Source organism: Sus scrofa, chromosome 6 (genome assembly GCF_000003025.6).
Source record: "Sus scrofa isolate TJ Tabasco breed Duroc chromosome 6, Sscrofa11.1, whole genome shotgun sequence".
Classification (NCBI taxonomy): Eukaryota; Metazoa; Chordata; class Mammalia; order Artiodactyla; family Suidae; genus Sus; species Sus scrofa.
In genome coordinates, this window is record NC_010448.4 from 161,189,770 (window position 1) to 161,209,451 (window position 19,682).

Below are 19,682 nucleotides of genomic sequence, written 5' to 3' on the forward strand. Positions count from 1 at the left end.
GGCTGAATTGTTGGAATTGAACTGGGAACTTTAACGGCCACCACCTGACTGGGAGGCCATGCTGGGACACAAGTTGACAGTGCCTCCCAGAATCCAACAATTGTAAACAACCCACTCTTTCTAGGTGTCTTGTGTCTGGCCTTAGGACTGTCTTCCTTCCTTCCTTCCTTCCTTCCTTCCTTCCTTCCTTCCTTCCTCCCTTCCTCCCTCCCTCCCTCCCTCCCTCCCTCCCTCTCTCTCTTTCTTTCTTTCTTTCTTTCTTTCTTTCTGGTCTTTTTGTCTTTTCTAGGGTCACACCTGTGGCATATGGACGTTCCCAGGCTAGGGGTCTAATCGAGCTGCAGCTGCTGTCCTATGCCACAGCCGCAGCTATGTCAGATCTGAGCCGCATCTGCAACCTACACCACAGCTTACAGTAATGCCGGATCCTTAACCCACTGAGAAAGGCCAGGGATCAAACCCATGTCCTCATGGATGCTAGTCAGGTTCACTAACCGCTGAGCCCTGACGGGAACTCCAGGACTGTATTTCTTATGTGGAAACCAGGCATTAATTTGCTTCCTTCCTAAAAATAGAGACTCTAGCAATTTTTGAGTGTTTAGGCAAACACTACCATGGATCTTTTTCTTTTGGTTGCACCTATGGCATGTGGAAGTTCCCAGGCCAGGGATTGAACCCATGCTACAGCTGTAACCAGATCCACAGCAGTGACAATGCTGGATCCTTAATCCATTGTGCCACGAGGGAACTCCATCTGCCAGAGTAGATCTTTTAGCCTTCAGATGACTGTAGAGATATCTCCAAAATGAGTCTATCTTTGGCTTCCTAGGGAAGCTTCCCAGAATGGTTGCTGACTTGTAATTTATGTGCACCCTATGGACAGTTATCCCTAAGAGGGAAGTCATTCAATTAGAATAGGTGGTGCACAATTTGTTCCTGAGGTTTTAGCTCAAGTGACCAGTAGCACACCTTGGCCCTTCCCGCATTCAGATCAGCTTCAAGTCACTGATCAGAGTTATGGTTGATAAAATTGCCCTAGACTTCTTCCTTATGGGCCAAGGCAGAGCCTGTATAATTAACTAATGCTGTTGTTCCTGGATTAATGCCTTGGGCCAAGTGGAAAGGTTAACACAAAAACTTCAAGAGAAAGAAATCTGACTCTTTCCTGAGGTAGACCCTGATGGCTTGTGGGATTTCTTCCTGTTATTTGGGTGTGGAATCCCGAGGAACATGGATGAAATAAATTCTGAAGGTTGGCCTCATCCTGCTGGCTGTTGATAATTGCCTTAATTAAATGCTGTATGAGACAAATTAAATGGATTTAGTTCTAGCTTCTGTCAGATTAATCAGAGTGGCCTTTGGAGTGGTATGCTCATGAGAAACTTTGTTCAGTGGTGAAGATGGCTAGAAGTGAGGAGTGGATATTGTTGGGAGACAGTTCTCTGTGTGTCTCTTCTATTTCTGCACATTTTAGAAACAGAGACACTGATTGTTACAGATTATATTTTCAAGGGTGTTGGATTGTGACCAGCCTAGATAATGTCTCCTTTCAGACAAAAGGCAAGTTTGCTTACAGCCTGGAAGATAGATACTTTCATCTTCCAAAGCAAAGGGTATGCATGCTTACTGTCTTTTGTAAAATACTAATGTTCCTTAAGCTCGGGGTTCCTCTCCCGTAATGCAGATCCACTGCATGTGCAGGTGTCACCTGGTGTACTCTGTATCACCCTCTGAGAAATGGGACTCAGTAACCAGTATAAGAAAATGCTGATGCTCTTGCTGTGAGTAATAAAGTACTTTGACTTCCATGTCTTGAGTCTTCCTCCAGCATTCATGAAATTGTAATAAGCTGTTAGCTTGCAAGTAAGTAGACTGTAATATTTGACCCTTCACAGTTCTTACTACTATGAAAGGTCAGTAGTCCCTCACTTTACGGATTGATTTTGGAGACAGTAATTATAATAGCTACTAACTATAATAATATTTACTGAGCAGTACTTTCTGCTGGCCTCTGTGATTTATTTTATCTGTATTTATCTGCATTCAGCATGCAGAAGTTCCTGGGCGAGGGATCAAATCTTCACCACAGCAGTGAATGCCAGATCCTTAACGCACTGAGCCACTAAGGAACTCCTATTATTCCCATTTTAAAGATGAAAAAGTGGAGGTATATAGAGTTTAAGTAATTATCTAATGACAGGTAGTCATAACAAGACTGGGTTTGAAACTCAGGTCTGCTCTATTCCAAAGTCAAGTTTGTGGTCTTATATATCCATGTTTCTCAGATAAGTATGCTAGAGAGTGCTCAAAGCTACAGAATAAATATGCACATCTTCTTGTAGCACTAATTGACTAGAAAAACTTAAATGTGTTTCCCATTGTGGCTCAGTGTAGACGAATCTGACCAGCATCCATGAGGATGCAGGTTCGATTCCTGGCCTTGCTCAGTGTGTTAAGGATCCTGTGTTGCCATGAGCTATGGTGTAGGTCACAGACTCAGCTCGGATCCCGTGGTTGCTGTGGTTGTGGTGTAGGCCAGCAGCTGCAGCTCCAATTCAACCCCTCACCTGGGAACCTCCATATGCTGTGGGTGCGGCTCTAAGAAGACAAAAGAAAAAGACAAAAAAAAAAAAGAAAAAAGAAAAGAAATGTGTTTTTAAAAAATTAAAGACAATTGTAAATATAAAATTCATGAATTTTAAATAGAAAATGAAACTTCAAGAAAATTGTTAAGATCTGGCCTTCTTTTCTTTGGGTCGTCTCCTCTACTCCCATGGGAAAATATGTTTTTCTTCCTCTATCGTTATGACCATAGTAGTGGAAAAAATTAAAAATACTTTACAGTATTGCATTTTAAAAAACAAATCAAAGATGCATCAAGTTAGTTTTTGATACTCTCATCCTATTGTAGCTTTGTGAAACACAAAAAGAACAATAGAGTTTTTCTGGTTTCCCTGGATTTACCAAGGCTAATAGGGAGATCAGAAGAAGAAAAAATTGGAATTCATTGACTTCTTATTTCGAAGTTGTATTAGCAATGGTTGCTATTGCGATTACTTAGTACTTCAGCAAGAGCTTATCCTATTACTGGTATTATTTTACTTCATTTTTACATTTATCATCTGTAAAATATTATGTTAGTTTCAATTTATAGTTATGCTCAGTAAATTTGCCTTATTTTTGAGGAGTGCTATCAGTTTGAGTATATTTCTAAGGTCCTAGTAGTGGGACTTGAAACTAAAGTATAGTGGTCCCTTGGTATCCACAGGGGATTGGTTCCAGGAGCCCCTTAAGACACTAAAATCCAAGGATGCTCAAGTCCCTTATATAAAATGGCCTAGTACAGTGAATACAGCGGGCCTTCAGTATCTGGGGGTTTCACATCCATGGATACTATAATGATGCTGTGACAGAAGTAAGAGAATTGATTGCAGCTAAGGTAAGCTGGCCCCAGGCTGATACACATAAACTTTGTTTTACCCGCATTTTTTTTTTTTTTAAAGGGGCATGCCCCCAATATGTGAAATTTCCCAGCCTAAGTCTCAACTTCAGCTATGGGGGATCATTTAACCCACTGAATGGGGTAGGGGTGGAACCCATGCCTTTGTAGCCAGAGCTTCCGCAGTTGGATTCTTAATCCACTGCGCTATAGCAGGAACTCCTGCATTGTATTTTAGAAAAGGAAAACATTGCTTAGTGATTATTATGGGATAATATAATAAATATTTTGCCAGGGCTGACAGGGTATTTGATGAAATTAAATGCTTAGGGTTTTTAAACGTGATAAGGCATTTGGGTTGTGTTAAAAAAATTCTTGGAGTTCCTGCAGCTGCTCGGGTTGCTGCAGAGGTACAGGTTTTATGCCCACCCAAAGCAGTGGGTTAAAGGATCCCAGTTGCTGCAGCTGTGTCATAGGTCAGTTGCAGCTTGGATTCAGTCCCTGGCCCAGGAACTTCCATATGCTGCCTTCTATGGGTGCACCCATTTAAAAAAAAAAAAAAAAAAAGAAAAAGAATTCTTTTTTTTTCCTTTTGTCTTTGGTCTTTTCAGGGCTGCACCTGCAGCATATGGAGGTTCTCAGGCTAGGGGTTGCATTGGAGCTACAGCTGCCAGCCTACACCAGAGCCACAGCAACACCAGATCCGAGCCTCATCTGTGACCTTCACCACAGCTCATGGCAACGCTAGATCCTTAACCCACTGAGCGATGCCAGGAATCGAACCCGCAACCTCATGGTTCCTAGTCGGATTCATTTGCACTGTACCATGACGGGAACTCCGAAAAAGAGTTCTTATCCTTTAGAGATATGTGAGATATATATTGAAATATTTATTGGTGAGATGATATGATGCCTGGAATTTCAGAACTGTCTGGGAAGGCTTTGGGGGTGGGTTGATGGGAAGTGAAGTAAGACTGGCTATGACTTGGTAATTGTTGAAGAGGATATCGTATTCATGGCTGTTCATTGTTACTTCTACTCTGGTATATGCTTGAACTTTTACATAATAGGTAAAAAAGATGTTCTGCCAAATCAAAGTGACTTTGGGGGGATTTCAAGCTTTAGGATAATCATGTTGTAATGGACTGTAAGATTAGAAGAATGGGGATGAGACTATTACAAGGGAGTAATTACGTAGCAATCACAGTTATGTTATGTGATCCTAGCATTAAACCAAAATAGTTGATAAATTTTTGTCTCAACTATTTGTCGGTGTTATAAAACTTAATTAACTAGTTAAAATTTATTTGTTAAAAGCCTTAGCTATAGTTTTGGAATAAAGGTTTCCTAAAAAAAGTCAATTTTCTAAGATAAAAGATAGAAACTTGTAAGGAATTAACTTTGTATGCTGAGTTTGAATAATTGATGACAAGTGTAATTTTGGCAAAGAGGTGCTAACAGCTTTTTTCTTTTTTTTTTAAAAGCAGTACTTAAAATCAGAAACCTAAAGGTACAGAAGATATATTAAGCAAAAAGGGAGGGCCAGTTAGATGACGTGTCATTTTCTGTATACATTGATACAGTCTGTTTTTTCCAATGACTTTTTTTTTTTACTTTTTATTTTACCTTTATTGTCCCAATAGAACACATGTGATAGTAACTCTTAAATATGGCTTGCTTCATTTTTTAAAAAATTATGTAAGTTTCAGGTGTACAGCAGTGTAACCCAGCATCCTCATGCACTACGAAATGATCACCCCTCAGAGTCTCGTTATCATTAATCACCATACACATGACCTCCTTTGCCTCTTTCACCCAACCCCTGCTGCCTTCTCCTGGTAACCACTGATGTGTTCTCTGTATCTATGAGTTTGTTTTTGTTTGTTCATTTGTTTTGTTTTAGATTACACATGAGTGAAATCTTATGGTATTTGTCTTTTTCCTTCTGGGTTTACTTAGCGTAATACCCTTAAGTTCCATCCGTGTGGTTGCAAGTGGAAAGATTTCATTTTATGGCTGAGTAGTATTCTATTGTATTGTTTTACATATGTGTGTGTATAGCTATATCTATATATATCTATATCCATATCTGTACACACACATACTGCATCTTCTTTGTCCATTCATTCATTGATGGAAACTTAGTTTTTTCCGTATCTTGGCTATTGTAAATAATGCTGTAATGGACATGGAGGTGCATGCCTTTTCAAATTAGTGTTTTTGTGTTCTTTGGATAAATACCCAGAAGTGGGATAGCTGGATCATATGGTAGTTCTAGTCTTAATTTTTTGAGGAATCTACTTACTGTTTTCCGTAGTGGCTGCACCAGTTTACAATATTACCAACAGTGTATGAGGGTTCCCTTTTCTACGTGTCCTGTCCAACACTTCTTATTTCTTGTCTCCTTGATAATAGTCATTTTAACTGTTTTGGGATGATACCTCATTCTGGTTTTGATTTGTATTTCCCTAATAGTTGTAGATGTTGAGCATCTTTTCATGTGTGGGTTGGCTTTCTGTATGTCTTCTTAGGAAAAATATTCGGATCCTATGCTCAGTTTTTAACTGGGTTGTTTGAGGGTTTTTTGTTGTCAAATTATATGAGTTCTTTATATATTTTTGGATATTACCCTCTTATCAGATATGATTCTCAAATATCCTCTCCCATCAGTAGGTTGCCTATTCATTTTTTTTTTTCCTTTTTAGGGCCGCATCTGCAGCATATAGAAGTTCCCAGGCTAGGGGTTGAATTGGAGCTGCAACTGCAGGCCTATGCCACAGCCACAGAAACACCAGATCCGAGCCACACCTGCTACTTACGCCACAGCTTGTGGCTGTGCCAGATCCTTTATCCACTGAATGAGGCCAGGGATGATACCTGCATCCTCATGGGTACTAGCCTGGCTTTTAACCTGCTGAGTCCCAACGGGAACTCTTGCCTTTTCATTTTGATGATTGTTTCCTTTGCTGTGCAAATCTTTTTAGCTTGCTATAGTCCCATTTATTTTTGCTCTTGTTTCCCTTGACTTTGGACTCGAATCCACAAAGACATCTCTAAAGACTGATGTCAGTGAGGTTTTCATCTATATTTTATTATAGGAATTTAACAGTTTCAAGTTTTACATTCAAGTCTTTATTTTGAGTTAATTTTTATGCATGGTTTAAGATAGTGGCCTGTTTTCATTGTTTTGCATGTGGCTGTCCTATTTTCCTAACACCATTTATTGAAGAGGCTATCCATTTGACCATGTATGTGTAGGTTTATTTCTGGGCTCTCAGTTCTGTTCCATTGATCTCTGTATCTCTTGTGCCAATACTATACTGTTGAGTTTGTAATATAATTTGGACTTTTTTTTTTTTTTTTTGCTTTTTAGGGCTGCACTTGTGGCATATGGAGGTTCCCAGTCTAGGGATCTAATTGGAGCTACAGCTCCCGTCCTCTACCACAGCAATGAGGAATCCAAGCCATGTCTGCCACCTACACTACAGCTCATGGCAATGCTGGATCCTTAACCCACTGAGCAAGGCCAGGGACCAAACCTGCAACCTCCTGGTTCCTAGTCAGATTCGTTTCTGCTGTGCCACGACGGGAACTCCAGTTTGTGATAGAATTTGGAATTAAAGGACATGGTATCTCTAGCTTTGTTCTTTCTCAAAATTTTGGCTATTCAGGATCTTTTGTGTTCCATACAAATTATTTGTTCTAGTTCTGTGACTTGTGCCATTGGGATTTTGATAGGTATTGCATTGACTGTGTAGATGGCTTTGGATAATAAGGACATTTTAACAATATTCTTCTAACCCATGAGCATGTAATATCTTTTATTTGTGTCCTCTTTATTTTCTGTTGTTGGTATCTTGTGGTTTTCAATGTACATGTCTTTTATTTCCCTTCATTACATTTATTTCTAGACATTTCATTCTTTTTTTTTTTTCTTTCTTTCTTTCTTTTTTTTTTTTTTTGCCTTTTTGCCATTTCTTGGGCCGCTCCCTTGGCATATGGAGGTTCCCAGGCTAGGGGTTGAATCGGAGCTGTAGCTGCTGGCCTACACCGGAGCCACAGCCACTTGGGATCCGAGCCGCATTTGCAACCTACATCACAGCTCACAGCATTGCCGGATCCTTAACCCACTGAGCAAGGCCAGGGATCCAACCCACAACCTCATGGTTCCTAGTCAGATTCGTTATCCACTGAGCCACGATGGAAACTCCAGGACATTTTATTCTTTTTGATGCAATTGTAAATGGGATTGTTCTTAATTTCTCTTTGTGTTAGTTCATCGTTAGTGTATAGAAATGCAACAAATTTATATATATATTAATTTTGTATACCGTCACTACTTAATTCATTTGTTCTAGTAGTCTTTTGGTGGAGTCTTTGTGTTTCCTATCTATAGTATCATGTCATCTGCAAATAATGATAGTTTTACATCTTCCTTTCCAATTTGGATTCCTTTTATTTCTTTTTCTTCTAAATTGCTGTGGTTAGGACTTCTAATACTATGTTAAATAAAAGTGGCAATAGTGGGCATCTTTGTTCTCTTTGTTGAGTACGAGTATTAGTTGTGGGTTTGTCATATGTGGCTCCTAGTATGTTGAGGTACATTACCTCTATATGCATTTTGTTGAGAGTTTTTAATCATACATGGATGTTGAATTTAATCAGATGCTTTCCCTGCATGTGTTGATGTGATCATATGATTTTTCCCCTTTGTTGTATTAATGTGGTGTATATATTGATTAATATGTGGATGTTGAATTGCATCCTTGCATCCCTGGAATAAATCCCAAATGATTATAGTGTATGATTCTTTTTATATATTGCTAAATTTGGTTTGCTAATATTCTGTTAAGGATTTTTGCATCTATGTTCAGTGGTATTGGCTTGTAATTTTTTTGCATATGTGGTGTCCTTGTTTGATTTTGCTATCTGGGTAATGCTGTCCTCATAAAATATGTTTAATATGGCTTTGCTCTAAGAACAGAGAAATACTGCATAAGCTGTTAGTCTTCCCACTTACACATGCATGAAGAGTTATCATAAAGTTAAAAGGTAGATTATGCCAAAATGAAGTATGTCTTATTGTTAAGATTAAAGACTTCGTTGGATCATAAATCCCATCCATAATCCAGGAGTAATTTTTTTTTTTTTTTTTTTTGCTTTTTAGGGCCGCAGGTGTGGTCTATGGAATTTCCCAGGCTAGGGGTGGAGTTGGAGCTACAGCTGCCGGCCTGTGCCACAGCCACAGCCACAGCCACTCGGGTTCTGAGCCATGTTTGCGACCTACACCACAGCTCACAGCAATGCTGGACCCTTAACCCCCTGAGGAAGGCCAGCGATCAAACCTGCATCCTCATGTATACTAGTCAGGTTTGTTTCCACTGAGCCACAACGGGAACTCCAATCCAGGAGTAATTTGGCAAGATAAAAATATTCATATGTCAGGAAACAACCACATCCTTTCCTGGCTTGTCTACTAGAGGATTTTAATTTTTTTTTTTTTAAAGTCTATGCATTGTGTGTGTGTGTATGTGAGAAAGAGAGAGGGAGAGAGAGAGGAAAGGAGGGGGGGAGGGAGAGAGAGAGAGATCGAGGGAGATCGAGATATAATATTGATTATAGCAGAGTCTTGGCATTTCCAGGGGTGGATCCTGAAGGAGGTCTGTGTACTTAACGTAGATATAGAGTCATCCTTTGATGAAAGGGGAGTGGTAACATACGTAGTTGGCCCCAGAACGCAGATCCAAATACAGTCCTCCTGAATATTTAGGAGACCTTCATGAAGATAGCTGCAAGGAATTCTCTGCTGGCCAGGGCACATCTCACAGTTGCAGCTGTTATTTGTTACCCATGGGGAATGTATGAAACTGTAGAGTCATGTATCTAGGTTGTTTTTCTCTTTTATCTCAGCTGGGATGCTTTGAGGTTGTTCAACAAGGCATTTAAATGCCTCTCTTCTGGTTGTGATCAGATCAGTGAGTTAAAAGAGGTGGAAATATCATGGAGCTTTGGTGGTTTAGTAATTGTGTTTGATTAGTGAATAGCTTTTTTAATTCTTACTACACATCACATATTGTGATGGAAAGATAGAATGTGAGGATATGAGGAATACTGAGAAATATGTATTACCTGAAATTGTCTTTATTTGTATTTTTACTCACTTGACAAAATTGAATACCTTTTCTGTGCTGGGCACTATACTAGTTAATTGGGAGATCACTACTTCATAAGGCACCTAAGATAGCTAATAAAAGTTTCCCCATTTGTAACTTACTGATTTACTCTAGACCTATACAGAAGTTATTTTCTGCCATATGAAGGTAACTGTGTTACTGATAACTCTTGTTATCTGAGCCCTAATTTTCCAACTCTTTTCACCACTCTTAGCGCTTGGTTGCTTTCTTCTAGATGTGTTTACTTATTAATGGCACACTTCAAAGATGGAGCTTGGGAGTTACCACAATATTCCAGAAGAGATTTGGAGTACAGTAGAATGCCTCTCCCTCAGTTTTGCACATTATATTACTGTTAATGCAGTCTCCTTAAAATTTTGACTCGTTTGATGATGGTAACTTAAAATGCTATGTGAGTGGGTAAGGTATATTTCCTTCATTCTAAATTTAATCATTTAAATTTCTCAAACTAAATGGAGAACTTTGTTAACTTCCATCCCTCTACCTGCTCCTAATTGTCTATTTAGAAATCTGCTCCACATCCGTTTTTCCTTACATTTCCTTTGGTTTCTGCATCTCCCTTTCTACTGGCTCTTGTTTCTCAACCTATATCCAATTTGAAAACTTGCCAAGTTTCTCTTAGTTTCCAAATGCCCTTTATTGATCCTATGTCCTGTTTTGAATGCTTCCGTATTCTCTCTCCTTTCCTCCTATATTTCTCTTATGTACTAACGTATCTTCAGGGTCTGTCCTTGTTCCTTTTCCATTTCACTCTACCCTGTCATATATGGTCTCTTTGGATAATCATCTTTTCTTTGGTTTTAACTATCTGTTATATATGTGCTATTGACTTCCAAAGCAGCAGCCTCATTCCAAACTACTCTTGAGCCATATATTCAATTGCTTATACAGGATAAAAGGTTATTTGGCATGGTTAACAGAACCTGCTGTGATTTGGCCTAAAATAGCTTGTGCTTTTCCTGATATCTTGTTCTGTAGTGATACTTTTGATGCTTGTAATTTTCGTGAACTTAAAGTCATTCATGTCTCTTTGCCTTTGCCAGTTCTCTCATTGCTTGCCTCTCTGTATTCTGTTTATCTTTGAGACTTCTGCATAGACATTATCTCCTGTGAAGTGTTCCCTGATAGTTACTTACTGTCTCCTCTGTATTTCTCATTCTTATACATACATCTGCCATTGGAGCTATCACATTTCTTTGTAAATATCTGTTAGTCTTTCTTACTAATTTGTGAGTTCCTTACAACCAGGAACTAGATCTTATTCATTTTAATATTCATAGTGCTTAATACATTTTCTGGCACATAATGTATTCTCACTGAGTATTAAATTGAACTGAACTAATTTTGAGCTTGTTGAAATAACATGAAGTATGATAAAAGAAGGGTATGATTGGGGATTTGGATCCTGATTTTGTCATCAGAATATTAGCTGCGTTAGCTTTGTGTCATTTGCATATGTAAATGAACATCAGTCTAATTGTTAACACTTGAGTGTCCTGAGGTTTGGAATTGTGTCATAGTCACCTCTGTATTGAGTGTCTCAATAGTACCTAACACAGTGTCTGCCAAATGTCAGGCTACCAATGTTTAGTGAACTGAAGCAAGTCAAATTGAAATTAGATGAAGGCATTAATGCTGCAATGATAGTATATGACTAGTAATCTTCATCTTTATTTCTGTATTTTATCTTTAAGAGTAAGTCAGAGAAATTTTGTCAATTGCCTTACTGAAATGCAGATTTAGGAAATATGTTATATTCCTGACATGCGAGTCAGATCATCTGTTAAAAAATGGAATCATTTATTCACAATGATTGCAGTTTCCCTTCTAAGATCTGTAGGTCAACATCTCTTTTAAGAATTTGTTCTGGAGTTTCCACTGTGGTGCAGCAGAAATGAATCTGATGAGGAACCATGAGGTTGCGGATTCTATCCCTGGTCTCGCTCGGTTTAAGGATGGGATGGTGTTGCCATGAGCTATGGTGTAGGTCACAGACGCAGCTCTAATCTGGCATTGTTGTGGCTCTGACCTAGGCCGGCAGCTGTAGCTCTTGTTCAACCTCTAGCCTGGGAACTTCATATGCTGTGGATGCGGCCCTAAAAAGCAAAAAAACAAAATAATTTATTCTTAAATTTTGTCATGAATCGATGGCAAAGTAATAGTTGTCTTAATTTTTCTGTTTTTCTCTTCTTTTGAAGTGCTTCTAGGATTCCTCCTATTAAAAAAAAATCCGGAATCCCCGTCATGGCTCAGTGGTTAACAAATCCAACTAGGGGCCATAAGGTTGCATGTTTGATCCCTGGCCTTGCTCAGTGGGTTAAGGATCCGGTGTTTCCGTGAGCTGTGGTGTAGGTCGCAGACACGGCTTGACTCCCATGTTGCTGTGGCTCTGGTGTAGGCCGGCGGCTACGGCTCCGATTAGACCCCTAGTCTGGGAACCTCCATATGCTGTGCGAGAGGCCCTAGAAAAGGAAAAAAGGCAAAAAGGAAAAAAGGCAAAAAAAAAAAAAAAAAAAAAATCCTGTAGTACCTTTGATGGTTCTTGGTGCAAGACATAAATTTACAGACTCAGGAATCTTGATAAACAGAACACCAAGTAGGATTGATATAGAGAAGTTCACAATTAGACACATAATAGTCACACTCCTGAAAATCAAAGATAAAAGCATCCAGAGGAAAAGGCATTCTGTGAAGAGAACAATGACAAGAATGTTAATTAATTTTTCATCAAAACAATAGAATATAGGGGACAATGGAATGTTTTATGTAAGTGCTGAAAAAAATTATCACAGTAGAATTTTATATGTAGCAGAATTATCCTTCCAAAGTGAAAATGAGGACATTTTCAGAAAATAAAACCTGAGAGAATTTGTTGCCAATAGATAGAAATGCTGATGAAAGTTCTTTAGGCTGAAGAGAAACAGTACCAGATGGATGTGTATGGAAGAAAACTGAAAATGGCATATACAGGCATATCTCAGAGATATCGTGAGTTTGTTTCAGACCATCACAATAAAGTGAATGTTGCAATAAAGTAAGTTACAAATTTTTTTTTGTTTGCTGGTGCATATAAAAATTATGTTGATACCAGAGTTCCCATTGTGGCTTAGTGGGTTATGAACCCAATTAGTACCCATTAGGATGTGGGTTCAACCCCTGGCCTTGCTCATTGGGTTCAGAATCTGACTTTGCTGTGGCTGCAGTGTAGGCTGGCAGCTGCAGCTCTCATTTGACCTCTAGCCTGGGAACTTTCATATGCCACAGTTGTGGCCCTAAAAAAAAAAAATTATGTTGCTGCTATGTAGTGTAGTCTATTAAGTGCGAAATAGCATTCTGTCTACATAAGCAATGTACATACCTTAATTTAAAAATACTTTATTGCTGCATGTAGCACAGCAGGTTAAGGATCTGGCATTGCTGCAGCTGTGGCATGGGTTGCAACTGCTGCATGGGTTTGATCCCTGGCCTGGGAACTTCCATATGCCCTGGGTGCAGCCAAAAAAATACTTTATTGCTACAAAATGCTAATCATCAACTGAGCCTTCAGTGAGTTGTAATCTTTTTGCTGGTGGAGGGTTTGAAGTATTACAAGAATTAGCAAAATAAGAAACAGAGATACAAAATGAGCAAATACTGTTGGAAAATGGTACCAATAGATTTGCTTAATGTAGGGTTGCCAGAATCTTCAGGTTTTTTTTTTTTTTTTTTTTTTTTTTTAAACCAGTATTTGTGGGAGTTCCCGTCGTGGCGCAGTGGTTAACGAATCCGACTAGGAGCCATGAGGTTGCGGGTTCGGTCCCTGCCCTTGCTCAGTGAGTTAACAATCCAGTGTTGCCCTGAGCTGTGGTGTAGCTTGCAGATGCGGCTCGGATCCAGCGTTGCTGTGGCTCTGGCATAGGCCGGTGGCTGCAGCTCCGATTCAACCCCTAGCCTGGGAACCTCCATATGCCGCGGGAGCGGCCCAAGAAATAGCAAAAAGACAAAAAAAAAAAAAAAAAAAAAAAAAAAAAAAACACACACACACACACACAAAAACCCCCAGTATCTGTGAAGCACAGTGAAATGAAGTATGCCTCTATATGCCTGTATGTGGGTAAATTTAAAAAATTGTATTTCTCTTTGCATATTTTCTTTCTTTTAGTTTCTTTTCTTTCTTTTTTTTCTTTTTTTTTTTTTTTTTGGTCTTTTTGTCTTTTTAGGGCTGCACCCACAGCATATGAAGGTTCCCAGGCTAGGGGTCCAATTGGAGCTGTAGCCGCTGGCCTGCACCAGAGCCACAGCAATCCATAATCCAAGCTGAGTCTGCGACCTACACCACAGCTCAGTGTAACACCAGATCCTTAACCTACCGAGCAAGGCCAGGGATTGAACCCATGTCCTCATGGGTGCTAGTTGGGTTCACTAACTGCTGAGCCATGATGGGAACTCTTTGCATATTTTCTTTAAAAAACAATTGACTAGGAGTTACCTGGTAGTTCACGGAGTTAAGGATCTGGCATTGTCACTGCAGCAGCCTGGGTTGTTCGTCTGGCGGGTTCAGTCCCTGGCCCTGGGAATTTCCACATGCCACAGACGTTGCTGAAAAAAACAAAAACAATTGACTAATGCAAAGTAACAACATTACATTGCAGAGTTTTATATTTTATGTAGAACTTAAATACAGTTGACCTTAAACAACATGAGTTTGAACTTGTATGGGTTGACTTATATGTGGGTTTTTTTTTTCCAGTAAATTTGTGCCGTAATACTACGCGATCCATGGTTGGTTGAATCTACTATAAAGTTATACATGGATTTTCAACTGCATAGAGGGTTGGCACCCCTGACTGCTATGTTGTTAAAGGGTCAACTGTATGACAACCAGCCCAAAGAAAAGAAGTAATTGAACTCTCTTGTAAGGTTCTTATATTATATGGGATGTGGTAATGTATTAACTCAAAGTAGACTGATAAGTTATGGATGCACATCATAAACTGTAGAATAACCACTAATAAATAGAAAAACTATAATGAAAAAGCTTATTAGAGGAGATGAAATGGAATACTAAAAAGACTTAAAATCAGCCATATTAGTAATTACATTAAATATGAGTAGGCTAAACAGTTATCAAAAGGTAGAGACTGTCAGATTGGATGGAAAAGAAAAGCTGGGTCTATCTTGTTTATAAGAGGTGAATTTGAAATATAAAGAAATACAAAAGTAAACGGATGAAAGTAGCTATATTGTATGGATACTAATAATGCCAAAGCTGGTGTAATTAATATCAGTCCAAGTAAACTTTAAGGTAAGGAACGGTACTAGGAGTAAGGGAAGTTCTGGCCTACTATTTTTCTGCTTTCTGATCCTGGATAAATCATGTGGCCTTTTTTTTTCTTTCTTTTTTTTTTTTTTTGTCTTTTTAGGGCTGCCCCTGTGGCATATGGAATTTCCTAGAGTAAGGATCGAATCAGAGTTGCAGCTGCTGTCCTACGCCATAGCCACAGCAACACCGAACCTGAGCTGCATTTGTGACATGCTGCAGCTTGTGGCAACACCAGATCCTTAACCCACTGAGCAAGGCCAGGGATCAAACCCGCAACTTCATGGTTACTAGTCGGATTCATTTCCGCTGTCCCACACTGAATACTTATAAGCTTTAATTTACAGCAATGCTATAAAAAGCTAAAGAATTTATTTAGCTTTTGTTTGTGTTTATTAAAGAGTCTTGGGAGTTCCTCTTGTGTGGCTCAGTGGCTTAAGGACCTGATACTGTCTCTCTGAGGATGTGAGTTTGATCCCTGACCTGGCTATGTGGGTTTAAGGATCTGGTGTTGCAAATGCTACTTGGATCAGCTGTTGTAGTGGCTGTGGTGTAGACTGCAGCTGCAGCTCCAGTTCAACCCCTAGCTTGGGAACTTCCATATGCTGCAGGTGCAGCTGTAAAAAAAAAAAAAAAAAAAAAAAAAAAAAAATTAGAACTCTCTAGCTTACCTTGCTGCCTGAAATACTGTAAAGCCTGAAAGCAGGAGTTCTTTTACCCACTGTGTTTATATTTCCTCATACTACTGGCACATGATAGACACTCAATTAAATACTTTTTGGTAGTTTTATTATTATTTTTTTATGATTTTTGTTCCTAAAAGTCTTCTGTAAAAATTAGTATGTAATGCAATTCCCGTGAAGATGTATTAAATATTTGCCCCCTCTTGTGGACATAAAGGAGAATGTAAGCTCCTATAATAAGTCTGTTCTCTAGTTTTTTTATTAAAAGGTATACCATAAACAATATATTAAATTTACCAAGATTTTTTTTCTCTTTCTGGAAGGCTACTAGTCCATACAACTTTATCAACTCAGTAAATTTTTTAGTTCACATATACTCCTAAAACACACATAATTCATACTCAGGTAACATTGTGTAATGTCCAAGATAACGTTTGTATATTATTATTAGATTCAATCGAATCTGCATCTTGATGGATACTAATTAGGTTTATAACCTATGAGCCACAATGAGAACTCCTGCAGACTTAATGTATTTGATTTTTATTTATTATTCATTGATGATAATGTTCTAGAAAATTGACTCAAAATAATGGATTCGTAGGAGACTGATTTGTTAACCAGAATATTAATTTATGACAGGATATACACTTTTACATTGACCACAGTACTTATAATCATTATTCTGAACATCCTCTTCTTGGTATTAGGATGCCTGAGAAACCATTTTGGTCACTAGAACATGGATTGGTAATCATGGAAGCAGAACAAAATGCTTGGATTGTTTTGAGTGATGGTTTACCCAGGCTATGGTAAGTGTAGGGAATTATTTCTGTTCCATTTCAACTGTTTGGATATTCATACAGTAATTCCATGAATACCGTTTTTACTACCAGTAATGGACAACTTTTTACTTTCTGGTTCTTCTTTTCCTATATTACTGGTACTTTTCTGTTAGAAGCTTATTTTTATTTTTTATTTTTGTCTTTTTGTCCTTTTAGGGCCACTCCTGTGGCATATGGAGGTTCCCAGGCTAGGGGTCAATCAGAGCTATAGCCACTGGCCCATGCCAGAGCCATAGTAATGCGTAATCCAAGCTGCATCTGTGACCTTCACCACAGCTCACGGCAATGCTGGATCCTTAACCCACTGAGTGAGGCCAGGGATCAAGCCCGCGTCTTCTTGGATGCTAGTTGGGTTTGTTAACTGCTGAACCACGACGGGAACTCCTAGAAACTTTTTAAAGCATATACGAATATGATTAGCTTGGTGATTTATACGATTAGTCTCCTGTTACAGCTTGCTCTTGATAAAATTAGGGAACAACTTAATACTTTCTAATACTGTGCCAAAGTTACTCATCCTTTTTTGATGTTAATACCTTGATGAAATTTGTAGGGTTGTAGTGGAAAGATTTGAGTGCTTTGGGGTTCTGACTCTGGATTCAGATCCTAGTTCTGCCATCAAGTAAATGAGCAACTTGGACATGCTGCTTGATCTTTTTAAGCTTGAATTTTCTCATCAGTGATACTTTATCTTATAAGGATGATGAGAGGGTTATGAATTAATGTGTCTAAACACTTGAAAAGTGCATAAGAAATGTATGTGTATTAAATTCATCCATTTATTCATCAACAAGTATTAATGAGGGATCTACTTATGTTCCAGGCAGTTTACTATGCATAGAGTTACAATACTGACCATGATAGTCGGTGATCTCTGTACTTATGGCATTTACAGTCTAGTGGGGAAAGAGGCACATGAATAGTGCTAGAATAGGTGATGATAGAAGCACACTTAAAAGTGTTTTTAGAAATGTCTTAAAGAAGACAGTGTCAAAATCTTTAAAACTTTTCAAGGCTTCAGTCCCCCAACTTACTAACAGTGCCTTGTTCATGTCTGTGAATTGAATGCACGCACAACTCATATGAAGGAAGTGTTTGTATGAAAAATAGCTAATGGGAATTAAATTCTGGTATGGTTATTCAAGGTTGTTTTTTTTTTAAGAAAAAACTTTTAAGGAAAAATTATTTAAGAAACCAAAACTTGGGTCAATCACTGACATATTTTCTTTCTTTTTCTTTTCTTTTTTCTTTTTTTTTGTCTTTTTGCTTTTATAGGGCGGCTCCTGTGGCATATGGAGGTTCCCAGGCTAGGGGTCTAATCAGAGCTGTAGCCACCGGCCTGCGCCAGATCCAAATCGAGTATGTGACCTATACCACAGCTCACGGCAACGCAGGATCCTTGACCCACTGAGCGAGGCCGGGGATTGAACCCGCAGCCTCATGATTCCTAGTCAGATTCATTAACCACTGAGCCACGATGGGAACTCCTGATATATTTTCTGATATGAAACTTAAAGTGCTTTACTTAGGAATATCTAGCTGGGGGTTAGGCGGTGGACAAGGCTCTCTTCACACTATCCTGGTGGTTCTCAAACTTTAACCTCTGTAAGAATCACCTGGGATGCTTAATAAAATATATATTATAGAGCCCTGCTTCTGGGACATCTACCTCTGTAGTTTGAGATAGCACCTAAAACTTGGTATTTTTAATAAGCATCCCAGGTAAACCATATGTAGGAAGGACAAGGACTATTCCATAAATAACACTTGAGTCCATCATGCTCTCTTTTTTGCTGTCTGCGATAGTGACTTGTTTTGATGTTGCTCAGGTCCTTCTGTCTCTATCTTTCTGAAGTCGGCAGTACAGAATATATTCATAGATACAAGCCCCAAAGTTATCTTCCTAGTGTTGGTCCTCCCTGGCTAATCTATCAAAAATTTCAATCCCGTCCCAATGTTTCACATTCCCCCTTCCCTGCTTTATTTTATTTTATTTTCATTTAATTTTTTTGTCTTTTAAGGGCCGCACCTGCGGCATATGAAGGTTCCCAGGCTAGGGGTCCAGTTGGAGCTGTAACCACCAGCTGAGTTTTCTATGTTTTTATTCACTGTATCCACAGGCAGTTGATGCTTAATAAATATTTGTTGAATAAATGAAGGCATGGGGTGAAATAGGGTTGGGAGACATTCATTATTTTTTTCCCCCAATATCCTTCTTTTTGGGCTGTTTTTGAGGCATATATACCTTTAGTAAATAAGATACATAGACTTTTTTTTTTTTTTTTTTTGTCTTTTTGTCTTTTTCCAGGACCGCACCCGCGCCATTGGAGGTTCCCAGGCTAGGGGTCCATTCAGAGCTGTAGCCACCAGCCTATGCCACAGCCACAGCAACGTCAGATCTGAGCTGCATCTGTGACCTGAACCACAAACCACTGCAACAATGGATCCTTAACCCACTGAGCGAGGCCAGGGATTGAATCCGCAACCTCATGGTTCCTAGTCGGATTTGTTAACCACTGAGCCACAGTGGGAACTCCCAAAATACATAGACTTTTAAGAGCACAATTTGATTGGAGTTCTGGTCGTGGCTCAGCAGTTATCGAACCTGACTAGCATCCAGAAGATGTGGTTTCAATCCCTGGCCTCACTCAGTGGGTTAAGGATCTGGCATTGCCGTGGGCTGTGGTGCAGGTCACAGGTGCGGCTTGGATCTGATGTGGCTGTGGCTGTGGCATAGGCCAGCAGCTGCAGCTCCGATTGGACCCCTGGGAACCTCCATATGCTGCAGGAGCAGCCCTAGAAAGACCAAAGACCAAAAAAAAAAAAGGCACAATTTGATTAATTTCTTTCTTTTTTTTTTTTTTTTTTTTTTTTTTTTGCTTTTTAGGGCCGCATCTGTGGCATATGAAAGTTCCCAGGCCAGGGATCGAATCGGAGCTGCAGGTGCCGGCCTACACCACAGCCACAGCAACGTGGATCTGAGCCACGTCTGCGACCCACACCACAATTCACTGCAACACCGAATTCCTGACCCACTGAGTGAGGCCAGAGATGGACCCCGCGTCCTCATGGATACAAGTCCGTCCTCATGGATACAAGTCCGATTTGTTACCACTGAGCCACAACAGGAATTCCAGCCCTGTTTTTATTTATTTATTTATTATTATTATATATATATATATATATATATATATATATATTTTTTTTTTTTTTTTTTTTTGC

General features: G+C 39.1%; 1 protein-coding gene across 2 annotated transcripts in view; it reads left to right on the plus strand.

Moving 5' to 3' along the window:
- The window catches only part of FAF1 (Fas associated factor 1), a 429,817-nt gene that overhangs the window by 15,855 nt on the left and 394,280 nt on the right, over positions 1-19,682 (plus strand). The window contains exon 1 of one of the 2 annotated variants that reach the window (XM_021097817.1): positions 15,584-16,427. The exons of the other annotated variant lie outside the window; for it this stretch is intronic. Within the exon in view, the coding sequence (XP_020953476.1) occupies positions 16,425-16,427 (3 nt within the window). The 5' untranslated portion in view covers positions 15,584-16,424. Of the gene's footprint in view, positions 1-15,583; positions 16,428-19,682 lie in introns of those variants that run through there. 2 annotated transcript variants of the gene reach the window in all.